At 40.9% G+C, this 15940-nt stretch overlaps 1 protein-coding gene across 2 annotated transcripts; it reads left to right on the forward strand.

Moving 5' to 3' along the window:
* Positions 1-2711: 2711 nt before the first annotated feature.
* LOC119735468 lies at positions 2712-14468 on the forward strand. 2 transcript variants are annotated; one of them, XM_038209168.1, is made up of 2 exons: positions 2712-3580; positions 10880-14468. In XM_038209168.1, the coding sequence occupies exons 1-2, from the start codon at positions 3466-3468 to the stop codon at positions 13099-13101; spliced, it is 2337 nt and encodes a 778-aa protein (XP_038065096.1). In that variant the 5' UTR covers positions 2712-3465; the 3' UTR covers positions 13102-14468. The 2 variants fall into 2 exon arrangements, with proteins under 2 accessions (XP_038065096.1, XP_038065095.1); XM_038209167.1 differs by lacking the exon at positions 2712-3580 and adding an exon at positions 6300-6627.
* The last annotated feature ends 1472 nt before the right edge of the window (positions 14469-15940 follow it).

A 15940-nucleotide genomic window follows, 5' to 3' on the forward strand; every position in this document is an offset into this window, starting at 1 on the left:
TACTCAGTTTGTTTTTTCCCCCATCTTTCACTCGGGAGGTAACACACTGAGTATACAGTGTTTAAAACGTCGGTGAAGGGCAAAACCTAATTTGATTTATATCACCCCGACGCAAAATTCCATCTTATAATAGTCTTTTTATTCATTCATTGTTTAGTATTTGGCCGGGATAAACAAAGAAAGTCCTCATTTCCAGCAGGTTCCTTTTGGTAGAGGAAGGAAAGAATCGTTCCAGAAGAGGAATGAATACTCCTGACAAAATACATGGGGGAAAAGCGACTGTGTCAGATGGGACTGATGAGATGCCCAATCAATCTGTTGGTCCCGCGCCGGGCTGTAGTTGAAATAGATGGAAAGCGAGGAGGAAAATACACCCACGCCCACATCATCAGCTCAGGTAATAGACGTTTCCACCTCACTACATATCATGTTGAGTTTTGACCAGAATATTGCTGCTCTGCCGGGAAAGTTTTTCAACTTGTGGGTCGGCGAATAAAGCTACGGCGTAGCCTACGGAAACTCAGTTCCAAACGTTCGAAACCCTTGTAACAATTAACCAATAAGATTGATACACAAAGAAGAAATATATGTTATACTGTCTTGAAATGAGTCTAGTTAAGAACGTAGTCTGGTTCCCAGACCAAAAGATTCTGACTATTCCTGATGAATCTTAGGTCCGGTAGCCTCCGGTAATACATTGTATTACAATTTACGTCACGTGACTAAAACGGGAGGAATTCCTCCTTTTTCCGAAAATTTTCGAAGTTTGCCGAAGTCGTTTCGTCGACAATCGGATAGCGCCCGAGTATTTCCGAGTATATAATATAGGTTTAACTAACTGCTAATTGCTTATTAATTTTATTTTAAATGAGTTGATAATCAATATTCATTGTTTTCATTTAGAAAACTTGAAATTCAACGACGATTGTGTGCATCAAATATACTCGGATTGTATGGGCGAACTTTTTGCTGCGTCATGTACAATTTTGAATTTGACGACCGTTACCGAGATTTTCCAAAACACGGTCTTCATTCGGCTCCGCCAGCTAACAGTGCTATTATTAACTTCAAAGAATGTAGGCTACCCTATAAATAAATCGATTAACTTATTTAATATGTTTCCATTCATATCATATAATAACAGCAACCTACCCTAGCCTCTTGAGGGCGCTAGTTCAATGAACCATGAACGTAACTTAACCATTATGAACTTAGCTGAAATAGACCTTTATCATGCTGCCAACACTTCAGTCATGTTCCCTGTATCCAATAACAGTACTGAATGATAATGTTTTTTGTGCAAAAGAAACCAGACTATTGTTATGTTTCTTCCAGCCTCGACAAATCAAGATGGCCGCAACATGATAATGGTTTATTCGAACACTCGCCATGTTCTCTTAAAACAATTGCACCCAAAGATCAAAAATCATTTCATATAAGGTTCTTTATTCAAACACTAACAATTTTTAGTGAGTGAAATGCTCTACAACAAATTCGATAAATAATTGTCATCACGTGTGTTTTGTTTTACGGAAAAAAAATCGAAAGTGTTCATGTATTTCTCTATTGGGCTTTTGTAACCCTCATAAAAAGGCTTTCCTTTCAGTTTGCTTTTGTGCACAAACAGATCTGCTCTGAAAGCAGACTGGTTCTGGTCTTACACTAACGCAGGCGCGGATCTAGGGGTTGGGGGTTGGTCCCATAGCTCTGTCAAAACTTTTTTTTTTCATAGAAATTCAAGAAAAATAATGCGAACCCCCCCCCCCCCCTGCTCTGACAACCTAAAATATTATACTGGTAATAATGTCCACCTGTGTACAAAATACGGTCAGAGCTAGCTTGGTTAGGGGATATGTGTACAGTATTCTGTAATAATCGTCGGATTTGAACAGCGCCCCCATTGAAAGTATGGTGCGAGCCCCCTCCCCCCCCCCCCCCCAACCTATTGATTTTCGGAGGCCAAGTGTCCGGAGAAAAAAAACCTGTCTACATTTGAAATTGTTTTGCTGATGAAACACCCCCCCCCCCCCTCCCCTGCAAAACACAAAACTTCGTGAAAGAGAGAGTGGCGGTAATAGAGTGCCTCATTAGGTGCGTCTCTGGATAGAGCGATGGGTAGGAGTGACTCGTTGTATTCAAGCACTTTGGTGTATTAGGGTTAATGGCAAATATTGAGCCGGTTTGTGGAGCAAAGTGCACTAGAAAATAATACCAATATACAGCATAACTTCGAATTGAAAATCAAGATTTTGAGCTTTCCACTTGTTTAAAGCTCTGACAGGAGCTCCTACATGTCACTTTGTGGTCGGTCGGTCTGTCTGTTTGCCTGTTTGTTCCCGATAATTGACGAAAAGTATGATATGATGTTGCAAATGTACCATCGGCGTCGCGTTTTTTCGGCGTTGCATTTTTTTTCTGCTCTGACAGGGATCATTTTGATCGATTTCATGCAAGACTGTCGCGCAAGACTTCTTGCAACACGGCCAGGGCTTATTGTTCACTCGCAATTGTTGGTCTATGCCAAACAATTCCTACCCGGCAACGCTCGATAGTGGGCCTTATCATATAATGACGACACTTTTTGTTCACATGTGCGCTTTTTATGGGAGCCGGAGCCGAGTGGGGCCGAGAGCCAACAATTAAGCTCCCACAAGAAAGCTCACATGATAAAAAAGCATGACATAACATTATTGTCTCATGTCTACTCGGGTTAATGGGGATCGGGTTGGCCTAGCGGTACTTCCCTCGCCTTCCACCGCTGTGACCTAGGTTCCAATCCCATCTTGGCCAATATGTGGAATAGTTTTCTGCCCCAGCATGATTCCGTGGATGTTCTCTATAATTCTTTTGTTTTTCCTCCCACCACCAAAACTGTAATTTCCTTCCACATCTTCTACCAAGGAACCCACTGAAAATAAGTCGAAAGACTTTCGCGGGCCATCCCGGCCAATTGCCGGATAATCATAAACAAACAAACAAACAAACAACGACACACACTGACTGAAAATGGTTCTAGTCTTTCTGTACTCTGGCCATCTCAGCCTAAAGGATAGCCAATCGTAACGGCAGCCTGGTTCACCGCGGTGGTGGGATGAGCTACCTAAGGCTTGCTCTTTAGAACTAACCAGAGAGTAGTTTTGTTATCGTGCTCATTCAGGCATTCAATCACTGGCAGCCTACCCGCCAAGGATGAACATTTCAATAGCGATGAACGGACAAGGAAAAAGAATCTATTGATAAGCAAATGTACCAGTCGTATGCTGCCTTTCTAGATTTGTAAGGTAGAACCGACCACAAGCTCCAACGTATGTAGTGGGCGAGTGTTTCGATTCGGTTCTGTGATGTATAAAGATCTGGTGTCGGATTAATCAGTGTTTCGCATTTCAGATTCTTGTTTACATTTATCTGTCACCACAGAGGAAACTTTAAGATTGATTAGTAGATATTATTTAGGAAATACTCGGCATGGCAGGCAGGTTTAATCGTGTGTTCGTCTCCCTAACGTCAGTGATGGCAGTTTTGTTGTTCGTGTCGATCGTGATTTGGAATATGGACGGCAGGATGCTCCCTGGAAGAGGAGGTAGGTTTCCACTTATTGATTTACTCCATGATGTATTTTTGTTTCCTGTTGAGTAAACTGTGGAGCAGTAAGGAGTAAAAACAAGACTCTAAAAGTAAAAACAAGACTCTAAAACTCGCCTGCTGGAACATCAGGACCATGCAGGATGCAAAAAGACAGCAACCGTCCGCAGCGTCGTTTGTTCTGCATTAACAATTGGGGATGGTCTTTGAAGGAGAAACAACAACAATTTGAAATATAGTCCAGGTAAAAATGAATTGCGTGGTCCGTATGTTTTCGTGTATAGAACCTGGGTGTAGGGGTGGATCTAGCTTTCAAGAAACGAGGGGTGTGTTTGATATAAAGGGAGGGGTGAGTCAAGAGCGTGCCGAATGCCCTGCCAGGGGTCTGGGTCATGCTGTACGATGCTTTCTCCTGCACCATAAGGCAATTCTAGCCCCATAAATGTGGCCAATTTACTGGATTACATCCGTAAATAAGGGCTACACTTGTGCCGTAAATGTAGAACTTTGTCAATTTTTCATTTTTACATTTAGATTTTGTTTGTAGTTAATTTACGCTTTAGAAGCACACTCACCCTCTTAATGGCGATATAAAAGAAGTCTGGCCTTTCTCAGACGTCTATTTTTTGTGTAATTTTTCGTGTAATCTCAACGACAAATTCATAGAAGAAAAAATCAATGAAAATGAGCAGCGACGACGTGAATTCGAACCAGGGATCTTTGCATCCAAATCTCATCACGCGCTACTGTGTGGTACTAAATAACATCAATGCTCTTGACATCATTATTCTGTTTCATGAATAAGCATACTGATCCGACCGAAACTATTGAATTATTCATGACTTTGGAGCATCCCGCCTACGGAAAAGAAATTCGCTGGCGGCGCACGGAGCCAACGATCTCCTGTACTCGGGTGTCCGGGTTACCACATGCGCCTTGACTCAAGTCTACCTGACTAACGGCAGAAACGATCCAGCACGCGCGTGATCTTTTCGATGTTGGTATTTAGACGTGTGCAAACGTGTACAAACGAACCTGGAAATTACACGAAAAGTAGTCTGGTTCCCAGACCTGACAATTATTCCCGACGCTCACGTCTTAAATTGTAGGTCAGGCAGCCTCCGTGGCTAAAAATAAACATGGCGACATTAATGGCCCTTTTTCAAAGCGCGGCTTCGTTTCCGATTTCGCTTTATCACTTGTAGCTTTTAATGTTCTGATCAAATCTTTAAATAAATCACTTGCTTCGTAATATCATACAGTTATGATAATACAGTTTGATGTTTTTGTAAGATAACATTGAGTAATGTTGATCTGGAATCTTCAAAATTACGGAACCAAATAGCACTGTTAGCAGGCGGAGCCGAATGAAGACCGAGTTTTGGAAAATCTCGGTAACGGTCGTCAAATTCAAAATTGTACATGACGCAGCAAAAAGTTCGCCCGTACGATCCGAGTATATTTAATGCACAAAATCGTCGTTGAATTTCAAGTTTTCTAAATGAAAACAATGAATATTAATTATCAACTCATCGTTAATTTGTTGCGCGTCCACGAGGGACAACAAAAATGGCGGGGATTTATCGCACAGTGAATGGGCGCGTGTGGACGCGCTGCCGATCTAGTCTTTTAAATCTATATTCATAAATACCTCAGACAGTTTAGCTATTCCTATTGGTCGAGAGCCCGTCACGTGGCCGGTCTTAAACGGATGATAAAGACATGGCTAGCTGGTCTTAAACACTTTTCCAGTGTCACAATAAAATGTGGACTCCTAAAAATCCAGTGCCTCTTACCGTTTCATTGGTTGAACGTTCACAATCCCCACGTAGGCATGCGCAACACTACAAGCGAGACAGAATTTTATAGTTCTAAATTCAAAACGCAACGCCCCAGGTGCGTTCTGCGTGACATCGCGCAGAACATGCTACGCGCGCGTCAATCTCCATAAAAGGGTTGTTTACATCTTACTCGCCAGCTGAACACTCCATTATTTTGCTAGAGGGATGTTTCAAAAAGCATGAAGTGAACTTGTTGAACAAAATCGGGATTTTTTGAACGAATTATTTGATATTTTTTTACGGATAAGGTATTTATGAATGGGAATAAATATGTGCTCGGTCGGTATTTATCACTCTGTTTAATACCGCTTAGAGTCTGGGTGCTGATAATTACCCTCGCCTCCGGCTCGGGTAATTATCAGCACCCAGACTCTAAGCGGTATTAAACGAGTGATAAAAACCTCCGGAGCACACATTTATTCCCTTATCTATGCCTTTTACCTACGCGCGCGCGCGTATACTCACTCCACATGTGTGAAAGTATATAATTTATGAATTGCAAGGTTTTGTCGAGCACCGCCGTTGCCTAGTGGTTAGGCATGCTGGCTAATGATCGGAGGTCTCGAGTTCGATTCCCTGCTCTGCCTGTTCAGAATTTGCTCTTTTTTTCAACAATTTAAAGTTGTATCTTAAAAACGTTATTTTTCAGTCGGATACTACTTGTATAGCAGCAAATTTCCTTTTTCTTTTCTGATCCGAGGCTCTGGAGGATTTTTTTAGAAAGGGAAATAAAGTCCGAAATCCGTACCAAGTTGAAAAATAGTAGCCTCCACTCAAGCCTGGTTATAAAAACCAAGCCCCATAGGAAAGCGCACAAAGTACCCCAGATAGTTGAGTAAAAAAAAATATCGCTGCCTGACCTAAGATTCATCAGGAATAGTCAGAATCTTTTGGTCTGGGAACCAGACTAGTTAAGAACGATAAAATCGCCTACAGACCCGCATGCGCACACCGCACAACCATACAACCACACGTGAGCTCAGACAAAGCCGTGGGCGAGGTGGAATCTCAGGTGTTCCAAGATTTAAGCCTTCGATCTGCCGTTCCAACTCAAGCAGCCAGGCGATGAAGCCCAACCCGCCGTGCAGCATGTCGCCTCTCCGGCGTACACGTCGCCTTCTCCCCCGCGTGTTGGTCTTGATGATGGTTCTCACCCTGGGGCTGATTTGGAAAATGAGTTCCTCCAATATCAACGTCGAGAAACGTAAGTCATTCTTCCTTTTCTGATGGTCTGACATTCAAAATCATCCTCCCTCAATTTTCTATCAATTTAGTAAAGATTTTCCTTTCATGCTCCGATGCAGAGGACTTGTCGAAAACAAACTGAGCCTTGTTTTCCAATTTGTTTGGGGGAAAATAATTATCCACATTTTTTCCCCCAAATGTGCCTATGGTTAAATTCTTTTGTTTTCCTCTCAAAGGGACTATTGTATAGATTATTTTCCTTGTAACTTTCGTGTGTTGTTGCATCGTGGTAAACCTTTCGGAAAGAGTGTTGCAACCTAACGCCACTGTTTTCTTCAAATATCATCTCAATGAAGGTCGGTCGATTGCAAAACTGATGATAAGACATGAATCTGGTACTTAAAAATATTTCAAAAGTCCATAGACTTTGTACACAACCGCTGAAGTGGCGTCAGGTTGCAACTTTCTTTCACATCTTTCTCGTTTTACATTTGAAATGTTCATCAAAATGGGCGATCCCAGTCGTTTTATTTCAGCTTTAAAAAACTACGCAAGTTATGGACGTGTGGGTAAAAAAAAATCCACTTCCCGAACCCTACCCAGCAACTCAATGTTTGGCATTCCGTAAATATTTGTAGTTAAAGAACTTTTCCGTCTTGCCGTGCCACGCATTCTTCGTGTCCCACTGGTCAATCATGGGTGAATTTTAACCTTAATTGCTGACATCAATCGCAGCTACAAAAACATCTTTCTTGTATGACGATTTTCACGATATTGTGTAGGGAACATTTGCCTTATAAATGACTCAACATTATTAAGCCACTTCGGAATAAATGGTTCTCCATTAATGTACCCAAACAGATTGACCACTTGTCTCCTTGTGTGGTTGATTAAACTGACAAGTTGTGTTTCCTGAAGTTTGGAAGGATGTGGATATTTGGCCGGCACCAGTTTTCTTTCAGTAAACGTTGTTTTTTTTTTTCACGGAGGCGTTCTCTGACTGGCTCGTGTACATTGATGTCATATCGGCCACGCCGGCTTTTATGTAGTAAAAACTATAGTTTGCCGGAAGTCGTCTTTGGTCCTCCGGCACGGGTCCCGCACCTTTGACCTATTGATTTGTCATGGTTATTAAAGGGAAAATACAACATTTGCAAACATCAAAAAATAAAACTACCAAATCATTTTGAAATACCTTGCTGGACTGTTAGTGAATGACAGTGTAAAGCATCCTGTAAAATCATGGTACCTGGTATACTGTCCTTTTCAAGAAAAGTGGTATTTTTGTATCAATTTCCAACGCTGATCGGCCGATCAGCGTTGGAAAAAACTGGCTTTTTTTTCAAATACTGGCCCCAGTTGACCATCGCACTTGTTTGCAATCGATTACACACCTATGAACGGGTACAAGCCAGCTAGACTGGTTCCCTGACCTTACAATTCCCCAATATATGTAAACTGCTCTGTTTCTTCTTAACTGGAGTCAGGGAACCAGACTACAGGAAAATGATTGTTTTTCTTGGTTTTTATAGCATTTTCGAACCCAAAACCTCAAAAAAGTCAGTGTAACTATATTTGCTATATATTTCCAACCCCCCAATTCCATCCATTTCTGAAAATTACAGCAAAAGCAAATGATGTACATGTATATTCCCTTTAACCGGGAATAAGTAGCTTCAATAGCAAAGATCAGTGGAACAAAAGTGGAGGTTTCAAATTCAGGAAAGACAACTTTTCAGCAACTGTAGCATGCCTCGTTGCGTGGCTCTAGACACGGATGAAGTCCGGTATTTGAGACACATTCATGAAGGTATAAGAGAACATAACATCTTTTCAAAACACCAATTATACCTTTTAATAGACGCAAAGAAGAGAAGACCAGTTTGGCTCAGACTGGGACCTTGAGTGGAAAAAAAACATGCAAAACCAAATCAGGCCAACTTAACTCACTCTTTAGTCAGCAAAATTCTCCCAAATTTTCATTGGGCAAAGAAAAGGTCTGCAGTATTTCACCAACCAAGTTTGAAGACTCAATTCAATTTTTAAAGGAAACTTTTCTTCAATAATTTTGCACATGAGAGAGAAGTGAAGTATTTTCAAAATGAGGCTGAAGACTATATAGACTGGTACATGTCCAACTATGTCCGACTGCTTAAAAAACAAACTGACCTCTTCATTCATTATCATTAGTCTGGTGGCTGACTATGGAGAAATGTGTAGAAATAGAGACTAGTTGTTTCAGGTGCAAGTCTAATTTCCCAAATTTTCGGACTAAGTTTGACTGTGCACACAGTCTGCATCACGGGACTTCAATGACAAATTTGTAAACAAGTAACAATGGTCCATTTGTGTCTATTGTTTTTGGTAACTTAACAACTGTAAAAACCACAAAAAAGCCATGATCAGGTTTTAAGCCATTTAATATGATTATTGCACCTAAAAACGTTTCATCTTATTAACATATTTTTCCTTTTAGCAAAATAGAGATATTGATTAGCAGGGGGGTTTTTTTTCAGACCAATTTTTAAGACCTTTTTGAGGCACATGAATACAGTTGTGCAACCTGTGAAAGACCGCTCTAAGTCCAGCTTGCTACATCTTTGTTTTGTATACTTTACCGCAGTATTTTGTATCTAATTGTCATTTTGTGCAGGTACATGTTTATCGTAAACTCATTTGATCATTAAATCATCTGGTATAGAGTTCACCCCTGGTGGCGCACTTCCGGAACCCTTGAGTAGGAACATTAACGTGCACAAATCTAGAATTTGCAATTATTTGTGGTACATTAATTTCTTAAGAAAATCACCCCCCAAAAAACGGGCCTTTGTAAAATTATTGTAACTATCTTCTCACTTTATGGCAAGTGATAATCGCCTTATGTGAAAGAGAAGTATCATGTCAAAACTTGACCTCTCACTCGGTACGGTGTATACTCGTTCATAGATGAACATTTATGAAATAATTTTGTGCCGGTCATTAGGTGAAAACTTAAAGATAAATAGCAGACCAAGATGTCTTTTAGGATTAATTTTTTGAAAGGGAATGTACATCATTGGCTTTTATTGTAATTTTCAGAAATGAACTATTTGAGGGGTTAGTATAATAGATCAAATATTGTTACACTAACATGTTTGAAGTTTTGTGGTCGAAAATGCCGGAAAAACGAAGAAAAACAAAAATGTTCCAGCAGTCTGGTTCCCTGACTCCACTAAAGATGAAATAGATCAATATTTATAGATGCCGGAAATTTTTAAGGTAAGGGAACCTGTCTAGCCTGCCTGCACCCGTTCTTGAACATCCAATAGCAAACTAAATTTGGACTGAAAAAAAATGGTAAATGGTAAAAATGAAGAATAGTTAGGTTTTTCCAACGGTGGTAGGCCGACCACCGTTGGAAATGTATACAAAAATACTATTTTCTTGAAAATGACTTCACACCAGGTGCCATAATTTTACAGGATGCTTTATACTGTCATTTACCAACATCCTAGTAAAGTATTTCGAAAAAACTTGGTAGTTTTATTTTTCGATGTTTGCAAATGTTGTATATTCCCTTTAAATAAGCTTACAGGACTCATTAGCATTTACGCGGGCCGCGCGAGTTTTCCGGAAGCTGAGCCGCATTGCCCGGCTTTCAGGCTCTATTTTGCGGTCCAGTTGTATATCATGTAATTGGACAATAATTCACAAGCTGCGTTGACGCGATTCTAACGCGACAGGAAGATTGTCAGGAAAACAAGATTAACATTATAAGAATGACCCCCCCCCCCCCCAACTTGCTGAAATAGTTCCGGAATACTTAGCCCGATCGGCATGAATTTTTTGGACTTTTCCTAATTTTTTATCGGAGGATAATATAGCACAACAAAGGATTTCTTGTAATTAAAAAGACAAAATAATGGTTAATCATAAATTTTGGTTTGTTTATATGAAACCGTTGAATATTCATTTGGAGACAAAAAAAATATGTATTATTTTGACCCCACCAACCAATATTCACTTCAGACTTACAATTAAGGTCACATTATTAATTATTATTTGTGCTGGGAATCCAGTATGGACGCCATTGGCACGAAAAGCCGCTTTAAAGTTTCACTTGTTCTGCATAATCCACTCTCCGAATAAAACAATACTTTCAATCCAACACTAAAACAACCTTACTGATTTGTAGGCTAAATTTCAATTTTGTAAGTTCTCAGTAAAGGTATTGACTAAGTCAGTGCTTATAATAGGCCTATTCAATCTAAATGTCTTTGTTCTTAAAACAGATGTGGAACACGACATGATGATCAGGCAACTTCCGAAATCGGTGGATGGAACCATCTTGAAAGCGGAAGACTGGCCTACTTCGTCTAAAGACACCCATGCACGCAACAAGGAACCAAGGAAACACAGAATCGTCATCATTGGCTCCGGACCAACCGCTCTGGGCGCTGCTAAACGACTCTACGATCTCGGGCAAGGCAAAGACAACAGCGTGATCACCATCCTGGAAGAGCTAGGTAGACCAGGAGGCCTTGCTTCTTCTACCAGGGATGATAAAGGTTTTCTCTGGGACGTCGGAGTTCACGTCGTCTTCTCCCACTACACCTACTTCGATCGAGTTCTGAACACGGCAGTACCCGAGTGGAACTACCGGCGCAGGGCGTCATTTGCCTTCATGAAAGGATCAGATCAGAACAGGAGATTCATACCGTATCCAGTTCAGAACAACATCCACGTCATGGATAAAATAGATCAGAGGAGATGCATCAGAGGATTAGAGGAGATTACCAAAAATCCCATAAACCGTAACCCCACAAATTTTGACGAGTGGCTGGTACAAAACTTTGGAGAGGGTCTGGCTGACGTCTTCATGAGGAAATACAACCGGAAAATCTGGACGGTCGACACCAACGAAATGAACTCGGCCTGGGTTGGCGAGAGGGTTGCCGTACCAGACATTGAAGAGATCAAGACCAAGATTAAAGAGGTAGATAGTGGGAAAAAGGCGAAGGATTCCGAGTGGGGACCAAACCTTTTCTTTCGTTTCCCTAAATATAATGGTACTGGTGGCATTTGGGAGTCAGTTGCAAGACTGCTTCCAAACCACTGGTTTAGATTTCATGAGAAAGTAATTAGTATCGACGTCGACCGAAAATTTGTCGTAGTCGAGACTGGAACTGATATCAAGATGCGTTACGCCTTAGAGTACGATACTCTCATATCGACGGTCCCCTTAGACAGTTTTACATTCTCTTTGAAGAGCAAAGATAGGTCTTTGAAGGATATGAGAGAGCTGGCATCCCAACTGGTGTACACGCACACTCACATCGTAGGCGTCGGCCTCACCGGTCAACAACCTAAGTCCCTCGCTGATAAATCTTGGGTGTATTTTCCGGATTCTGATTCTCCGTTCTACCGCGTGACTATGTTCTCCAATTATTCAGATGATCATGTACCCAAAGAGGGGCTATATTGGTCGCTTATGTGCGAAATAGCCGAACCACAGAGAAGTTCCAATCCTTCGTATTGGAGTAGAGAAAACTTGATTAAAGAATCAATAGAAGCCTTAGTCTTGTACGGGTTCATCACTGCTGATATGGTAGTCTCCAAGTACTACCAACGCTTCGAGCACGGATACCCCGTCCCGTCACTTAAAAGGGATATCATACTGAATGTTATACAACCTTGGCTGAAAACAAAAGGCATCTACTCCCGTGGACGGTTCGGAGGTTGGAGATATGAGGTTGCAAATCAAGATCATTCCTTCATGCAAGGGGTCGAGGCTGTGGACAAGATCCTAAGCGACGTTCCGGAGTTGACTTACCCGGATCCGAATCTTGCCAACTCCAAGAAAAACACGGATCGCACGATCCCCTTGGATTACGAAATCGTCATCGCTCATTATAACGAAGATCTAGATTGGCTGAAGCCTTACGCTGACCACACCCTCCTGTATCATCAAGGGAAAGACCTGGGGCCGCCATTCCAGTTCTACTCTTGGGAACGGCTTGAGAATCTCGGCCGCGAGGCGCATGCGTACCTGCACCACATCACCACCTACTACGACCGGCTCGCTGACGTCACTGTCTTTGCCCAGGCAGATCACATGTCGGGTCGGTGCTATGAAACGCCGCTGGAATACATAGACTCCGCCAAAAAAGGCGTGCCATGCATGAAACTACCTGAGAGGTACAGGGATTGGGGAAGGGTGAAGTTTGTAGAGGGCTACTTAGAGGCTTACGAGAAGAAAGGTGACCCTATCCAGAGGGCCACTGCGACCTTTAGACAGGTGTATGAACATCTCTATGGGCACAAAGCACCTCGTAGAGGCATATGGTACTGCTGGAACGCCTGCTTCGGGGCTACCAAGCAGCAGATCCGGAGACACCCGCCAGAATTCTATAAGAAAGCTCTGGCTTATGTCAGTAGATGTTCTAATCAAGAGGAGGCACACTACTTAGAGAGACTGTGGTACCACTTCTTTGAAGGGGTTGATACGAGCTGAAGGATTTCTTATCGGATGCTAATCAAATGTACGAGAATAAAAAGAACTATTCCTAGTTTCCTGTCCTATACGAACACAATTCGTGAACTTGGCGCTGGAGGCTAGATGTCAGTTACCATGTGTACGATTTGATTTTTTTTAATGAAAATGCTAAGAAAATCTGTAGCCCATACGTCGTGTGGCACTGTTATACTGACTCGTAATTGAGGAAAGAGTTTTTTTATTTTAGGGCCTACTTGTTATTATTTTATATTTTTCGGTTGGGGGGGGGGGGGGGAGTCACCGAGTAAGTCCTCGATTAGATTTGCTCATCATCGTCCTGATATATAGAGGTCGATGTGTCAGGGTTAAACAAGTGTTAAAGCTAATGTACAGTAGCAGTAACCTAACTCCACATGTAATTATTTTTATTGAAAAAAATACCACGCTGCCTTTGTGGGTTGAACACATGAATTGTATTATTTACTAAATTATGTGTTATTTTGCACAATTTCTAATGATGCAATCGAGGAAGCGTATGCTAAATAAAGTTGTTTTACAGTCCTGTTTTGCTGAGACTTGACTTTAAAAAACACATTGGGTAAGCTCTGTAAATTTCAAAACTAAATCTCTGTAATTTGCGCACTAATTTCTTTGGCTCAAGATTGACATCATCATTAAAATGCAAGTTTACTGACAGAAAGTTTACTGCGTACGTTTCCTCGATTACATCACACCTACTGTAGGTATTCCTTCAATCTCAGGAAAGGACATACTCCTATCAAAAGGCCATAACAGCTGTTCTTTACACTGAACGTATCATTTGATTCGATTTTCACTATCCGAGATCGTACTTCGGTCGATCTAAATCAACATAATTTAGAAGATCGGACGGTTGAATGGACCTTTGTTTTGCTTTTGATTTAGATGTATAAACACTTACATCATTGTTTTGTTATTCTAAATTATAATGATCAGAAATACAAACATATGAATGTACCTATAAGGGCCACTCTTTTTCTTTCCTTCGGTTAGGGTCAGAAAGTGGGTTATTAAAATTATCATATTTGTGACCAAATCCCTGAAATATGAGTCCTCATGACAATTTTGTTTTCGCTTATCAGTGTTTTACAAGCCTTCATTTTGATATATCTCTCCCTTAAAAATATTCAGATATTTTGTGGATTAAAAAGTTGAGGCATTTCTTTTGACTCCATACGGTTAGATTCTTTTAAAAGTTAATTAATCAAAAGTAGCTTTGGCGACTTGGACTCATTTTGTTGGGTTGGGTCACATTTGATGTTGCCTTTTGGAGTTCAATTCAAAGAAAAAAGGGATGCTGTAACATGAGTGAAGAATGCTGCAGGGAGATAAAGTCTCACACTGAAGACGTGTCGATATTTTTTCGTCATTCGTACTAATTAGTGATCAGCTGAGGCCTATACCAAAATATAGTCTGCCCAGTAACATTGTCTTGTAGATTATGAAATATAATTGTGAGTTTTTTACATTACGTGGGGTACACTTTGTTTGAAAATGATGCATTACTTTCCAACAAGCCTTGAAAAATAACGCGAAATGTGATGATTCTCATACAGCTATAGTGTAATAGTTAGTAATGATTGCATCAAAATTTCAAAAATGGTTGATGAAGAAACGGCTCCTTATGTTGTGTATTTTGATACGAGGTGAAACAATATTGTTATTTGTCGTTTATTATGAAAAAAACATCGTTGGATAAATGAATCTTTCTGGGAAAATCACCTTTAGCCGCATATAATTTATGTATTATATATTTTTTGACTTTTGGTGAATGCGCGGCCAGAAATCCGGCTGAATCCGCCGCGGCTACCATGAGCCAGGTTGAGATGAGGGCTTCAACTCAAACATGTCTGCAAGCCACGTAGCTTGCTGGGAAAAAATCTGCGAAGAAATGTGCGACATCGCAGAAATCTGCGATAAAAATGTGCGACATCCCATAAATCGGCGCAGATTTCTGCGATAAAATGTGCAATATCGCAGAAATCTGCGCAGAAATGTGCGATAAGTGCAGTATCGCAGAAATCGGCGCAGAAATGTGCGAAAAAATGTGCGACATCGCAAAAAATGTGCGCAGAAATCTCGATGTGTGCTGTCCCTTCATAAGAAACCTAATTATCTGAAGAAAAAAAAAATCCTGGCCGGAACAGCTATAAAAATTGACAAAGACAAACCCACTCTACAATTCACGTTTAAATAATTTTATATTTTATCATTAATGCTCCTGCACTAAACGAGAGCTTCAAATTGTATGAACAAAAAAATAACGCCGCCATCTTTTGTTCTTGCCGTTGAAGCGTGAATATCCGACTCCATGAAATAATGGACTCATTGGTAGTATTGCGCGTGCCCAAGTACGATATTATTCTATTTTTAAGATCATAATATGGAGAGTGACCTGTCACGCGCGAGGGATTAACCAATTATAGGGGAAAGGAGTCCGATTTTCATAAGACACCGTTCCTCATCTACTCCCGAATAAGTGGGGAGTGAAAAGCCTGTTCGCAAACACCGTTCGCGTGTTGGTTCTCCTCATTCGATATTCGAAACCCCGTTCTCGATCTCGTGTTCACTCAATACCAGCGTTACCACTCACAAAATCTGAAAAAAACCCAGATTTTGCGCGGAAAAAACACTAGAAAAACACTAGATAGTAAAACATGATTAATTTGTACACGCACCATTAGTGCATGCTCAGTGCAATGAACCATGAACTAAGACAATGCCATAGAGCTATATTACTAAATTTAATATAGGTCTATGGACAATGCCCGCATCTGACTCTCTAGAGATCAATGTCTGTCATCACGCAACGCGTCAC

This window comes from Patiria miniata, unplaced genomic scaffold (genome assembly GCF_015706575.1).
Source record: "Patiria miniata isolate m_02_andy unplaced genomic scaffold, ASM1570657v1 HiC_scaffold_29, whole genome shotgun sequence".
Classification (NCBI taxonomy): Eukaryota; Metazoa; Echinodermata; class Asteroidea; order Valvatida; family Asterinidae; genus Patiria; species Patiria miniata.

Excerpts from the sequence above, each read along its gene's own strand:
- LOC119735468 (XM_038209167.1), top strand. The coding sequence starts at position 6,366 with ATGCGCACACCGCACAACCATACAACCACACGTGAGCTCAGACAAAGC. Across the intron at positions 6,628-10,879 it reads CAATATCAACGTCGAGAAAC|ATGTGGAACACGACATGATG; the intron begins GTAAGTCATTCT and ends TTCTTAAAACAG.